Source organism: Sitophilus oryzae, unplaced genomic scaffold (assembly GCF_002938485.1).
Source record: "Sitophilus oryzae breed Bouriz unplaced genomic scaffold, Soryzae_2.0 scaffold_1436_pilon_pilon, whole genome shotgun sequence".
In the NCBI taxonomy this organism is placed as follows: domain Eukaryota; kingdom Metazoa; phylum Arthropoda; class Insecta; order Coleoptera; family Curculionidae; genus Sitophilus; species Sitophilus oryzae.
In genome coordinates this window covers 3,545,216-3,561,393 of record NW_022146100.1, presented here as the reverse complement: position 1 = coordinate 3,561,393, position 16,178 = coordinate 3,545,216, and the positions used below count along the sequence as shown (strand labels likewise).

Here is a 16,178-nt window from a genome sequence, read left to right as displayed (position 1 = left end):
AGGTTTACTTACCTCTACACTCCATAGGTCTACTTCAAATTAGATAATAAACTTAGTTATAGTTAAATAGAGAGTGTAGCAATGTAAATATGTATATGTACAAAATGAATTTAAATAAAAATGCTAACCTCACTTTTTTGAGTAGACATGTATATGATATTAAAACTAGTAATTACTTAACGTTCAAATAAACCACACAACTCACAAGTTCTACAATCTACAACCAAGTTATTTTAATCAAATACCAAAGAAAAATAAGGAGACTGAATGAATAGATAATGAAAGATTATCTTCATTCATTACTTGAACTTCAATTTTGTATTCTTTAGTCTAAGGTTCAAGAGAGACTTCAAACTACAAATAAAATATATTTACGGTGAAACGTGGGCGAAACTGGGCGAAACCATGGAAAAGTTTTGAAGAACCGTTGAAAATCCGTTAAAGTCGGTTAAAATTTAAATATAGAATTTAGAGAATCTATTTGAAGTTAGGTTCGTATCACTTGGCTAGATGGTGGCTAGTAGTAGTCTATGCCATTAGTACTTTGTTTCACGGCCTGACCTGTCAGGGCCATTCGGCCGTTGTTTTGATTATTATCATCAGGGTTCGCCTGATGCCTGATTTAATTTTGACATTTGATGTTTGATGCCATATATTTTCGTTTTGGGAGCGGTATCTCCCGTTATCGTCGTAATCTGGAAGATCCGTGCCGTTCGCTTCTTCGAAATTTACGATTCAAACAGCTAATATTTAATTGTTACTTGTTTTAAACAAGTACGATTTTTTAAAAAATAACCGGCTATAGGTTATTGAACGTAATGCAAGGTTATTAGGTTAACTGGTGAAAAAAAACTACCTTTAAATAACCGGTTATTTTAGAGAAAATACCGGTTATTCAAAAAACCGGTTACTTTTGCCCATCTCTATTGTCGAGTTTGATCGCGTGATCGCGACCCAACTGATAGGAATTTTCGGTTATTTTGTGTGTTTTTTCTTGTTGCAATTTAGAAATGGAGTTAACAGAGCAGCTAATTAAGATTTTTATTGTTTAAGTTTAAATATTGTAGGTAAATATTTCAGAATTTTTTTTTTCGGTATACATAATTCACATTTTTAATTTGTACCTATGTATAACTAAAGGATAGCTCACTACATATAGGTACGGCGGTGAACGTGAACGCGTTGGTGTGTGCTAGAATGATCGCTCATATTATCGCTGCCCGGATCGTGATCGTGATCGCGGCCGTGATCGCACCAGTGTGCGTGTAGCTTTAGAGCTAGCAACGTTTTCGAGAGAGACGAGTGATTGACTTCCCAAGTAGCATTTTCACGACTTGCGACCACATGTTTACTAAACACAACGTTGGATTAGTTACAAAAAATAGTTAGCTCCCTACCTTGGGTATTAAAATAAATTTAAACGTTTTTATAACGTTGTGCCGACGTTGGACTAGTACTACAGCAAAGTAGAAGCTTCTGCGACGTCGAATAAACATTGTCTTGTAACCTTTTTTGCTTAAGTGATCTTTTAGGTGATTCGGACAACGTAGTTACAACGTTGGACAATATAGAGTTTTCCGACGTCAGTTTCAGGACCTATTCCAACGTTATGCAAACGTCGTCTGTTTTACTAATTCCAACGTTGTTTAGATTTCCTTATTCTTACGTTGGTAGGACGTCGAGTCACTACCTTTTTGCAACTGTATTGAACCATAACCTTAAATTTTAAATTTTCACTTCATTGTTCTGTTCGGTCAGACAGTTCAGTGCTGTTTTTGGTTTTATAAAAAAAAACTTAATTAAAATGGGACATAAGAAAGGTACATATAAAACTAAATTTAAATATACATCGACATATATTACCGATAGTTTATCCACACCCTCGTTTATTTATATTATAGAGGGCGGCACAAGCTAGACTCTAGGATGACTAAATTAGGCAATCTTGCGACTGGTATACTACCTGTTAAGGCCGAACTACGACTTTATTAGTCCAGTATGCGACTACTCGAACTACTCCATCTTAATCTCCAAAACAACAAAGTGAAAGCCGCCATGTTGTTAAATAAGAAAATGTTTCGTTCCTAAAATAGCAATTCCTGCTTTTTGAATACATTAACTTGAAATATTTGACCCTAAAAAACACGCGGAAACAATTTTTTCGACTGCGAATAAATTATTCTCATTTTACTAAAAAAAAATTCATAAAAATTTTTAAAACTTCTTTAATTTTAAGGCCCATTAGTATTTTTCAAAGTAGAAACAATACATTTATCAATAAAGTTGTTTGCGTTTAACTTTTTTGCCTTGGGTAACGAGTTACAGAGTCGGTTAAAGTGTTTCAATAATTATGATCTTCAAACATTCTCCACACTTAAATACTTTTGTTTTGTTTTCCTTCACTGCCATCTGACATATGTCTCTAACTAAATCATAAAAATAATATTTTTACTATAATTATCCCAATTTAGGATAAAACGCGACTTAGACGCCATATTAGTTTTGTATTTCTGTGAATTAGGATTTTAAACAACGTTGCAGTTTGTACTAAATTAGGCTGCTAGCCAACGTCGGTATCCAACGTCGTTTCGACCCAAAAGTTATTCTCCAAACTAGTGCAGACTAGGGTTGGCACGAGGTTGTGCGGACGTTGCGCCCCGACGTTTGGTCGCGTGACACAACGTTGTCCCGACGTCCAAATGCTGCTTGGGTTATCAATCAATTAATTTGACAGGTTTAAACGCGCCTTTAGTTATTTTCTAAATGTCTCAAAAAATCAACTAGAACCTTACCTTTGGCCCATCCCGTAACCACATTTCCCAAATACGACACCCTATACGTGGAATCCGGCCTGGATATTGTAATGCTCCCGTACCTCTTCAGCCTGATCCTGTTAAATATGTACCTAAGCGTGTTCTTCCTCTTCCCTTTTTGCAGTACTTTGTAGGGCATGTCGTTGCCGAATCCGGGAAAAGGGATTTTCTTAAATAGTTTATTTTCCTGCGAGGGCAGGCCCCTATCCACAGTGTCATGCGTCAGAATATTCGTTCCCATCATGGTTTCCTATGTATATTTCATTACAGTTCCGCTACAAATTATATCGAGCTTCCTTTTTCTGCAGATGGTTGTAAAGCATTCAGTCTTCATTCTCTAAATATGTTTTCTCTACAGTCAATTCATTTGAGCTGAAACAAAAATGATATTAGAATAGTATTAAAAAGAAATTATGTAATAATAATATACAGGATGGTCCGAACTGTATTCCGGAAACTTTGGCAGCATATTCTGCAGATAAAAATAATTAAAAAAGTTCGTATAAATGTACAGGATGGGTCAAATTCGACGCTTTTAAATGCAAACACCCTTTTCTATAGGAGATAGACGAAAACTAATATCGGTGTCTGGAGCTCAATTTTCATCAAAAACATGATGGTGAAAACCGCACATCAATATCTGTTACCGTTTCGGAGTTACGGGGTGTTTTTCAAAAATGTGCATTTTTAACAAACCGCTGTAACTTTTTTGCTATGGAAAATTTTGTATTTCTATGAAAACATTTCCAAAGCACCTTTTTACGTAGAATTTAATGGTTTAAGCATATATTTTTTTAATTAATAATTTAAAAGTTATCAACAGAAAAATTGATTTTTTATTTGGGACACCCTGTATTTTTAATTAACTGTATTTTTAATTAACAGAAAAGAATTTAAAATTACCTTTCCAAAAATATAGCACACTTAATATTTTGTTATAATCCCCTTCGAAATACAGAATTTTTAAATTTCGCTACTTTTAACTAGTAGGCTTTGGACTAGTAGGCTACTTTTAACTAGTTCCCTTAATGGAACTCGAAAACATATTTTTCCAGCTAGACGACGCACCGCCTCTGAACGCTGAAGTTATCAGCAAATTTTTGCAGCCAATTTCAAGAATAATTGAATAGCTAACAAAGATCCCAGCCGTTGGCCGTCGAGGCCGCCTGACTTAGTGCCCATGGATCTAATCCTATGGATATATTTGTGGAAGAATAAAGGTTCCTTATTCTTCCGTATAATCTAGACAAGAATTAGAAATACTTAGCAGTTATGAGAGGGTATCTTTCACCCTCACTGAGTTAATGAATTCCTCGAGAAATGTTCAAAAACTGCCCCGTCTGTCCATAACAGAAGACGGTCGATATGTCGAACACCTGTAGCAAAATCTCATGTCTTGATTTGCTATTCATTTTTATTGTTATTAGATATAGTTTAAATGTGTTGATGTTGGTTAAATATATTTTTAATGGTTATAAAATTCTGCATTTCTCATAGCAAATATTATTTTCGTTTTAATTGATGCTCACAGCTAGAATTTTTTTTGCATTACAGCCGGTGACGTTCAAAGCCTACTTTTCAAAGAGGGCGAATTTTTATACACTCTATATCTCGAAGAGGAATCGAGCAAAATATCAAGTGTGTTATATTTTTGGAAAGGTAATTTTAAATTTTTTTCAATAAATTAAAAATATACAGAGTGTCCCATATAAAAAATCAAATTTTCTGTTGAAAATTTCACACCTCTACTTTTCAACCAATAACATGCTTTAATGTTGACTAGTTACCATGGCAACTGAAAAAATTTCCGGAAATTTTTTCGAGGCGCCACGAAACTTTAGTGGAAATTTTTTGACAGTTGAAAAGGTAAACATAAGATCTACAATCATAATGTGAATGAACTACAATGTCTATATATTGAAATATTACCCATTTGAGTTTTAGCATTTGATGTAACTAATTAAAAATATAATAACATTTGTTAATATTATTAACAAATTGAAATTATTTTAAAATGTCATGTTGGATTAATATTTTTTTTTTCAAATTTAGGTGTGAAATTTTCTTACCGAATACCACGCAAGCTTAAATTATTCCTGGAAATTTTCTTTCGGGCACGAATATTTTAGGAAAATTATCCCTCGTCTTCGACTCGGGATAATTTTCAAAATATTCGTGCCCTCAAAAAAATTTCCGAAAATAATTTAAGCTCTTGTGATATTATAAGTGATAATTCTTAAATTATTAATTTTAAAAAAATTATACATAAACCATTAAATTTTACGTAAAAAGTTGCTTTGGAAACGTTTTCATAAAAATAAAAAATTTTGCATAGCAAAAAAGTTACAGCGATTTGTTGAAAATGCATATTTTTGAAAAACACCCCGTAACTCCGAAACGGTAACAGATATCGATATGCGGTTTTCACCATCATGTTTTTAACAAAAATTGAGCTCCAGACACCGATATTAGTTTTTGTCTATCTCCTATAGAAAAGGGTGTTTCTATTTAAAAGCGTCGAATTTGAGCCACTCTGTACATATGTTCTAAAATGCTTAGTTTCGGAGATACATAGTGTAGAAGTTTCATTTTCATTCCGCTTTTTTCAAAATAATTTCTGGAGTGTCGTCAATATTTGGATTAATATTGATGTCTGGGAGTTTTTTGACATGAGAAATTTAATTTTGATGTCAATAAGTAACTGTTTTAAAGAGTTATAACTTTTCGTCCGTAGCTGTATAAAATGTTGAGTAGATAGTTATTTGACTGAAATGATTAATTTGGGATTCTTTTATTTTATTAAATTAATCATAAATTTTTCTTCAAACAAATGATGAAAAACAGTTTCTATTGAACCTTTGGCACAAAAACATTTGAAATTTATGATTTCGGTCTAATAACTATTTTGTCAACATGTTTAATATTTATGTCAATGAAGGTATTGATAATTTCGATTCCAAATATCTCGAGAACCATTACTCGTAGCGATTTTTACCAAGAGACATTTTTTACGTAAAAAACGTCGCAAATGTATATTTTTTTACTCAGCAGTTTTATGCAGGTACGGACAAAAAGTTATTACTCTTCATAACAGTTAAAACATATGTAGATAGCACCTTCTACAAGTAGGAGTCATATTGACATCAAAATCAAATTTATCATGTCAAAAAACTCACAGACGACAATTTTCATCCAAATATTGACGTTACTTCAAAAATTATTTGAAAAAAATCGAAATAAAAATGAAACTTCTACACCCTGTATCTCCGAAACTAAGCATTTTAGGACAAACATTTATACGAACTTTTTTACTTATTTTTATCTGCAGAATATGCTGCCGAAGTTTCCGGAATACAGTTCGGAGCACCCTGTATAATGTCATTTATATCTAATATTATTATATAATGTCATTTATATCACATAGATAAGAACAGGTAAAACGATAAGTGTAATACGATGCCTTAATAGGGACAACCCAAAAAAACCTGCATTGTTGTTTGCGTTGAAGATGAAACATTTAATTTGACCAATCATCAATTATGTCGATCGTATTGAAAACAAAATAAACCATTTCCTAATTAAATTGACAATTAATTTATCATAATGACGAAAAAACAGTCGTCGATCGTTAGAGAACACATTAAAATGCAGTAAATGGCGTTTTTTGCATATTGCCACAGTCTTACGTTGGTCGATACTCCAACGCAACTAATTTAATAAATTATAACAGTAGGGATGGCTATTTTATGAAAAAAACATCGATACTTATGTATATATTCTATCGATATTTAAAAAAATGCACTTTAACAACCGATTTGGTAAAGGAGCAGATGATTGAGCCCATTTAAGTATTATTTAGTGTTATCACTGTAGAGATGTTCACCAGTAGGGAAGGATTGCTTTTATTTTCAAAAAATATCCATTGTAAAAAATATCGATATTTGTTTTATATCGATAGTATGCACATCTCTACATCAGCCTCCATTTTCCATAGGATTTTCATTAATGTAACGAATAACGTTCTTAGGCTAGTTTGAGATGGAAAAACAACATAATAATTATTATAAAATATCACTTATATTGAGAATAAAAGGAAAAAAATTCGTGTTTTATTATAGTAGGTAGTTTATTACATTTCTTTCGATATTGCCGTCGATATTTCGCAGTAAATTTTATAGAAAGTCTACGATTTGTTGTGCAATTGAAGCACGTTAAGGTTCTGAAGGTTGCAAAAGATGGATCTATATTAAATCCTTTTCTTTAAATGTCATAAACAGAGAAATTTCTAATGATTTAAACTTTTCTATGTAACGTTTATTTTATTTTTTTAAAGAAATATTTTTCAAGTACACTAAATTTCTGAAAATAACTTCTTTAGTCTTAGGTTTGATTCGTTTGAATAAAGAAAAATACTATTATACATGGTGTTCAATTTAATAATGTACACTACATCAGGCTAATATATAATGCTACAGGTATTTCATATACCAAAAAAGATAGAAAGACTATTAAATAAGAGAAAAGTTGGAGTTCTTCATTCGTAACGGAATGATTAATAAAGGTAAAAATATACAGGGTGAGTCTTAAATAAGTGCCCATATTTTCAGGGCTGGTAGATCTCGATAAAAGAAATATATATTTTCTCGCTACCGTTTTTCAAAATAGTCCAAAATAACCGAGTTATTCAAGTTTGCAAATTAAAAAAAAAGATTTATTTTTAAAAATTATACCGGTTGCGTCTCAAAAGTGGCTCACCCCTATAACTTTTTGGAGATTTGGTGTATTAATATATGACATAAATTAGGATTGATTGACGTATTCAATTGTTTTCAGTCACTTCCTGTTTCACCGGAAATGACTACAAATTTTGATTTGTAAATGGCACCCTCGGTGTTTGGTTGCTTTATTCGATAGAAAATGACACTCTGAATAGAATGACATATCATACGTCAACTTTTGATATTTTCGAATATGGTTTATTTAAAATTGCAATTCATAACGACAATTTGACTCGAAATACCAAGTATGTGGTACCAAATTATTCGTAAAAAAATGCTTTTTTCCAAATATGCTAATGACCTACTCTCGTTCTATTTGAAAAAATTGGGATATGATTAAAAATACGATTTGGGCATCTTTTAACCGGTCAGGACAAGACAGGATCAAATCTATTTTTCCAAGGCTCCTTGATTAAAAATTAGTGTTTTTAACACAGCCACGGCACCCTAGATTGAAATTTAAAATTCAATTTTGTTTTAAGCTAAAATGTCAGAAGTTGACATATGATATGTCATTCTATTCAGAATGTCATTTTCTATTGAGTAAAGTAAAATAATACCGAGGAGTTGTAGTTATTTCCGGTGAAACAGGAAGTAGACAAAAAGAATTGAATACGTCAATCAATCCTAATTTATGTCATATACTAACATACCAAATCTCATTTTTTATCTAATAAAATAAAAAAGTTATAGGGGTGAGCCACTTTTGAGACGCACCCGGTATATGATTGCAGGGAAACCTTTAAAATGTTAAATATACTTACTCTCCCAAATCTTTATATATTGGAAAATCTATTATATGTTAAAGCCAATACGGAAAAATATCCCACAAATGCTCAGCACGGCTCTCATGACACTCGTAGGGCGGAGCACCTCAGTATCCCTATACATAGATTAGAAAGGTCTCGAGATGGACCTAGATACTGGGGTGTGAAGTTTTACAATAAACTCCCGGATGGGTATAAACTATTGTCCGATAAGGTGTTTAAGGGCAGGGTTCGTGGCTGGTTACTTGAAAATCCACTGTATGACACGACGGAGTTTCTTTCAAGTGATATACATATTAATCTCACTTGATGGAAACTCCTTCTACAACAGAATGTGGGAACTGGAAACTCCCACCCTATATTTATATTACAATGTATTAACTAGAATATATAACTGTCATTGTATACCCATCTAATATGATGGTTTTAACTTTATGTCTTTTGTGTTAATTTTTAAGTTAATTGTGTTTTATATATGTATTTTATTTTATATTTTGACTTATGTACGCCACTATTTGTATGGTATTGACATCAATAAATTATTCTATTCTAAATTATTCTATTCTAAATTATTCTATATAATAACGATTTGAGAGCCACCGTATTTCTTCTGTATTTGCATCCCTTTTACTGGCGCAACCATGGTAATATCAGAGATTAACAAATTATACCATGGAAAAATTTGCTGTGAACAGGCAGCGCTAAAATTTTTTCTAAAATATACAGGAAAATTTAAAAGAAAATATACGATTTTCAACATCTTTTTTTGCGAAAAGAACAAGCCGTGTTCCTAAAGTCGAAATATACCATCCCTGAAAAGATTTGTGCTTAGTTGAGACTCACCCTGTATAAAAGAAATTATTACAAAGACCTGTTGTAATTCAAACTATCTAGTAAACCTGATCTAGCATTAACCGCGTTACAAACAGATATGGTTTCATGAAAATCAGTTCCAATCTTCGTAGTACCACACAATAATTCGTTCGATTACAGGTACGTATTAATACGAGGTACGATTCCTACTTCGTTCTAACGGTACCTGAAATTTTACGTTCTATTTCCAATGGAAGCAAAACTCTACACAGTATCCACTTATATTAATTAAAGATCTGCTGTCGAGATATGGCTGGCTTTTTCTTGTTTCTTTCGTTAGTTAGGAATGCACGCAGCTACAATAGTTAATAGTGTAATTAACCGGCGATTAATAGAATCAGTGTAACTGATACGGTACAGTTAAGTCAGTTTTAAGGCAAACTATAGTCTGTCCAACGAGAAGATCCTTGACAGTGATAGATGTGTCTGTCATTTTAATTTCAAAGTAGTTATTTTATTTTACAAAGAAATAAGTTGGTACAACTGCAACGCATAGCAGGATATATTTAAATTTTGTTTGACAAGATGACAAGTGATTACTTCAAAATATTGTGAAAAAAACTGTATAAAACTGAAAAAATGTAATTGAGTTATTTTATTTAATAAAAACGGTATGTGTTAATACATAACAAACAAGAACAAGACACTACATACCAAAAAATATAAAAAAGAACTATTATTTACTTTCAAGCTTTATGAAACTACCCGCATTTATGATTATATTTATCAATATAACTTATGTACAAATACAAATTTGTAATAATCCACAGGAATAAATAAAACAACATAGGTAAATAAAACAAACTATTTTATTAATAATAACACCTACCAAATTTTATACCTTAAAGGTTGATTAATTAACTTTAATCTTAATTTTTTTAAACCAGTACCTTTTGACATTATTTTTCTGCAGTACTAAAATCCATTATTTACCTATCGTGTGATATCGATATTTTACAGCTACTCCAGTTTTTAGTATGTGTTTAGTTTGATCCTTCTACCATATACAAGATGCACTTATCTACGACGAAATGGTATACAAACTTTATCGATAGCAACTTCATTGGTGTATAAGACTTTCTGCCCTGGCAGCGAGTATTAACCATAAACTGTGCTCTGGGTCTACAGTTAATTTTCACTCGATTTTTCCTCCACTTGACTTCAAAAGACACAAAACACACGTAATAATACGAATCAAAATGCATCATATTCCAAAACGCAGGGTATTTAACAAAAGTTGACACAAAATTATAACCTAGAATTTGGCAAGACTTTGACAAGCGTCAAAAATGACAAAAATCTAAAGGCGAGTTCATACGCATCGGCGTCCGTTTGTCGTTCATCGTTCCGTCAAACCAATAAAATTGAAATACGATCTGTCATTTTTTAAATAAACCAATAAAACTGGTTAAAAACAACAAGACACGACGTATGACGGATTTATATTTAAACCCATCCATAGATAACTTAAAAATTATTAGAAACTTTTTTTAGTAAAATAAATAGATTGGTATGGGACGTCATCTGTTTTTCTTCTGTCATCGTCTGTCGAAATCTTACCTGAGAAAAAAAACAGAGTATACATTAATTTGAAAATATTTCTTACCAGTTTGCACATTCCTTACAGAGATACCCGTATAAGATCCGGCTGCAGAATTAGTACGTTCATCATGATTGTAGTTAATCAAAATCTAATTTTTACATCTATTTACGAATAAGGGAACACACTTTTTAACAGGGTGCCAATAAAGGGGTTGCCACGGTTCAAAATCGTTCCTATTACTTTATACGGGTCCGGCAACAGTGCGGCGAGCATCTGTACTGTAGCTCCAATAATAAAAAAAATTCCTGAAATACAACCACTTATATGAAATTTCCTTGAAGCAGGGATTTTTTAGAATTTTTTAGAATTTAGAATGAGTGGGAGGGGGGTTAATCACTTCGACCTTACAGATCCATTGTGTCCCCCTTTCTTGAATCATAACTCATCATACAGTCCCAGGGCTTTGACAAAAGCCAGTATCTCGGACGGTTTTATAGAGGGTAGTTCTCCATCTCCAATATCAGTCGTACCAAAATTCATGGCACGAATGGTTGTCATCTCGGCGCACTCAGTGATGAGGTGTACTGGTGTTTCCCCATCTTCCCCACAGAATCTGCATTCGCCGTTTCTTCTTAGTTTCAATCTACTGAGGTGTTCGTTGAGGAGACAGTGTCCTGTTAAAAACCCCGTGACAATCCGAAGATTGTTCTTACTCAGACCCAGGAAGATCTGTGATTTTTCTTCATCATAAGCCCTCAGAAACTTCTTCGAGTGTCTTAGACCATTGGAAAATTTCCATTCCAGGTTGCGGATGGAATCTTCCAAGTTCTTGAGTTCCGCCTTGAGTTGGTTACCACTTGGAAAGCAGAACGGTTCTGGTTCAGTTAGTGGAGTGTTCGCTGCTTTCCTAGCTAGATTATTTGCTTTTTCATTGCCTTCTATCCCTTGGTGAGCAGGCACCCAGTGTAGGAGGACTTTGTTTTCTTTGCCTAATTTATTCAGCTTCTCTATGCATTCTTTGACCAATTTCGAATTGATTGATACTGAGTTGATCGCCTTTAACGCTGCTTGACTATCAGACAAGGTGGCTATTTCTTGTTTCCGATAGTTCCTATCTAAGATAAGTTGTATGCATCTTTCGATAGCGTAGATTTCTGCCTGTAGGATACTAGGGTAAGTGCCGATTGGTTCGGAGTATTTAGCTCTCGGCCCAAACACTCCGATCCCTGTTCCCGTATTGGTTTTGGAAGCATCAGTATACCAAGTTATGGTATGGTCTTTTAACTGCTGGGCAAGCGTTTCGCTCTTCCAATCCTTTTTATTGCTCAATACTACATGGAGATGTTTCTCAAAGTTGTACGTTCTTAGCATATCGTCCACTGGGAGTTGCAGGAGTGGTATTTCCTTTATGAGGGTGTTCCAAGCCCCTGATCTGACAATTCTCCCAGTACTAATTCCGTTAGTGACCATTCTAATCAATGTCGCATTGGCATATCTACCAATGACAATGTGCAGTGGTGTTAGATCTAGAATGACCTCCATTGCTGCTGTTGGACAGGTTCTCATGGCTCCTGTGATGCAAACGCATGTTAGTCTCTGGACTTTGCATAGGTTTAGCCTTGCCGTCCGTTGCTCTAGTTTTGTGTACCAGGCAACTGCTCCATAAGTAATCATGGGTCTTACTATCATGGTATACATCCAGCGCAAAATGTTAGGGAAGCAGCCCCATCTATTTCCGGCCAGTCTTCTGCATATCATGAGAGCCTTTATGGCTTTGCTGGTAGTGTTCTTAATATGCCTGTTCCACAGGAGTTTACTGTCCAGGGTTATTCCCAGGTATTTAACTTCCTGGGTTGGCAGTATTTCCTTTCCATCTAGTTGGATTCTTTTCAAGTTTTTCAGACTTCGCCTTCTGGTGAATGGCACTATCGCGGTTTTGTCTGAGTTGATACTCAGCCCGACAGTCCTACACCATCTCTCAGTGATACGGAGAAGCAGGGATTATTCCTTCAACTTCTTCAGGGTGGCTCAAAAATTCTCAACTCAATTCCTCTCCTGCCCACATTATCTAAGATCATTGAAAGATTAGTTAAAAAATGCTTCTATCCTTTCTCCTAAATATAAAGTACTTTCTACCCATCAATTTGGATTTCTAAGTAACAGTTGCACAAATGATGCTATGTTCGACTTTTTTAATAATTTATACTCTACCCTGAATAACCATCTCTCTACAGCTACAATTTTCTGTGATTTTTCTAAGGCTTTCGCCTGTGTAAATCATAATATCTTAATTAACAAATTGCAATACTATGGATTCAGGGGAGTGCCACTCGAATGGCTTAAGTCATATCTCGGCAACAGAAGGCAGCTTGTAAGGACTGATAGTCTATGTCTTCTTGTAAGCCTATAGAATGTGGTGTCCCTCAGGGTTCAGTACTTGGCCCTATTTTATTTCTGGTGTTTATCAACGACATTGCAAATCTAGACATTAGCGGTAAAATCTGCCTCTTTGCGGACGATACTAGTTAATACCATTAAATCTTGGTGCGATTCTAATCTCCTATGCCTCAACCTTTCAAAAACTAAAGTTTTGTCATATAAAAGTACTATACAACCTTTTGTACTTAATAACACCACTATTGACGTCGTGGACTCTGTGAGATTCTTAGGAGTTGTTGTAGACAACTCGTTAAAATGGGATTTGCACATCAAAGAAACTAAGCGCTGCCTGTTTTGAGCTAAGATCAGTTTCTAAGGAACTTAACTCATCAACCTCTAGAATGGTCTATTATGCCCTTTTTGAGTCGCATCTTCGTTATGCCCTTCCATTCTGGGGTACTTGCTGCGCGACAAAATTTGATCGTATTTTCAAACTTCAAAAGAGAGCAGTTCGATACTTATTGGGACTAAACAGTAGAACTCACTGCCAGAATTTCTTTAAAAATTTCAAAATACTGACTCCTTCCTTCCTTATTCATTTTTGAATCCGTTTGCTTAATCCGCAAGCACATATTCTCTAATCCGGAAAGGCCTTCTCACAACTATCCACTTAGGAAAGCGGAGCACGATATTTATCTGCCAACACCGAGCTCAGAACTAGTTAAGGGCTCAATACTGTACATTGCCAAGAAAATGTACAATCATTTGCCTTCGAATATCAAGTCACTTTTATTCTTTTCCACATTTCGCAAAGCTCTGAAATTATACTTACTGGAGAGAGCCCTATATGCGGTAAACGACTTTTTTGTTGATGTTTAATCATCAACAAATTTGAATTTTAAAATTTTGATCATCTCACACACTGGTTAAAGGTCTAGTATTTAATTTTTTATAACTCTTGATTTTATGTTATTATAACATGATTTTATCCATTTACAGTTTTCCTTTTGTAAAATTTTCTAGATACGCCTGTGTTCTGCAATGTCCATATATGTATGTTTTATTTGTAATTTTATGACGTCAATTTTTTAGAATTGATTTGTATTGTATGACATTTTTTTTTTATTATTTGTATATTTGTTTTTGTGCTTTTTTGTTTTGTGAATGCTTTGTCGATGAAGCTGTTTTGGCTTTTACAATAAAGCGTTTTTCACCATTTAAAAAAAGATTAAAAATACAAGGAATGTTCTGAAATCAAAACTATACTAGTTATATACTATAGTTGGTCTGGAATTACTGTGCTATAAATATCGTAATCTTAAGCCATACAGGGTGTTCAAAAATTTATGCCAAATTTTCTAAAATATAAAATAGTTTTTCTTAGTTTTTTTTTAAATATAACCGCTAAAAATTTTAAAATGCTTTAAATACAAAAAAATGTTAATTTTTTAATTCCCCATCTAACAAAGAAATAATATAGGGGGTGTTCCACTTACATATTCCATAGGCAGAAATCTACGCTATCGAGAGATGCGTACAACTTATCTTAGATAGGAACTATCGGAAACAAGAAATAGCCATCTTATCTGATAGTCAAGCAGCCTTAAAGGCGATCAACTCAGTATCAATCAATTCGAAACTGGTCAAAGAATGCATAGAGAAGCTGAATAAATTAGGCAAAGAAAACAAAGTCCTCCTACACTGGGTGCCTGCTCACCAAGGGATAGAAGGCAATGAAAAAGCAAATAATCTAGGTAGAAAAGGAGCGAACACTCCACTAACTGGACCAGAACCGTTCTGCTTTCCAAGTGGTAACCAACTCAAGGAGGAACTCAAGAACTTGGAAGATTCCATCCGCAACCTGGAATGGAAATCTTGCAATGGTCTAGGACACTCGAAGAAGTTTCTGAGGGCTTATGATCAATAAAAATCACAGATCTTCCTAGGTCTGAGTAAGAACAATCTTCGGATTGTCACGGGGTTTTTAACAGGACACTGTCTCCTCAATGAACACCTCAGTAGATTGAAACTAAGAAGAAACGGCGAATGCAGATTCTGTGGGGAAGATGGTGAAACACCAGTACACCTCATCACTGAGTGCGCCGAGACGACAACCATTCGTGCCATGAACTTTGGTACGACTGATATTGGAGATGGAGAACTACCCTCTATAAAACCGTCCCAGATACTGGCTTTTGTCAAAGCCCTGGGACTGTATGATGAGTTATGATTCAAGAAAGGGGGACACAATGGATCTGTAAGGTCGAAGTGATTAACCCCCCTCCCACTCATTCTAAAATTCTAAAAAAATAAATTCTACACTACATATTCCATATGGTATTTTCTATATAGGGTGAGTCTTAAATTAGTCAAAAATTTCAGGGCTGATAGATTTCGATAAAAGAAACATATTTTCTTTTTACCCTCTTTCAAATAAGTCCAAAATAACTGAGATATATTTTACTTTGAAAATTTCCAAAATATTTGATTTTCCGCTTAAATTTAGAGAACCACTGGATCTTTTCTGGGTTTTCTTTCTTGTAAATTTAATCTAGTACCTGTGTTGTCATATTATGAAGATATTATGTTTTGTAACTAAAAATTAAAAATTTTTAAAAAAATTTTAAATTTTCAAAAAAATATTTTCGCAAAAAATACCTCATAGACGTGTTTCTGGGATCGAATTACACTACTCTTTTAAAAAAACTTATGTTTTAAAAAGCTCTAGAATAATTTGATTATATTTTACGCTCAATTCTTCACAATCTTTGGGCATATTTCTTATTGCGCATTTAGCATGTTCGACTAAAAAAATATTCCATTCATTTAAATCAAGAATTCTCTTTGCTTCTTGAATCAGAAATAAAATTATTTACATTTTTGGGAAAATTTTGCGTTATCAATTGATGAAACCAACGCGAAATAAATATAAAAGAAACGCATTTAAATCATGAAGAAATACTCTTGCCAACTGAATGAAGATGACTAACTATTTAGTAAAGGCGAAAATCATTAATAGCAGATA

General features: G+C 33.7%; 1 protein-coding gene across 1 annotated transcript in view; it reads right to left on the bottom strand.

Moving 5' to 3' along the window:
- The window catches only part of LOC115876554, a 41,858-nt gene that overhangs the window by 8,508 nt on the left and 17,172 nt on the right, over positions 1 to 16,178 (bottom strand). Inside the window, exon 2 of the mRNA XM_030892364.1 lies at positions 2,793 to 3,185. Within this exon, the coding sequence (XP_030748224.1) occupies positions 2,793 to 3,057 (265 nt within the window). The 5' untranslated portion in view covers positions 3,058 to 3,185. The remainder of the gene's footprint in view (positions 1 to 2,792; positions 3,186 to 16,178) is intronic.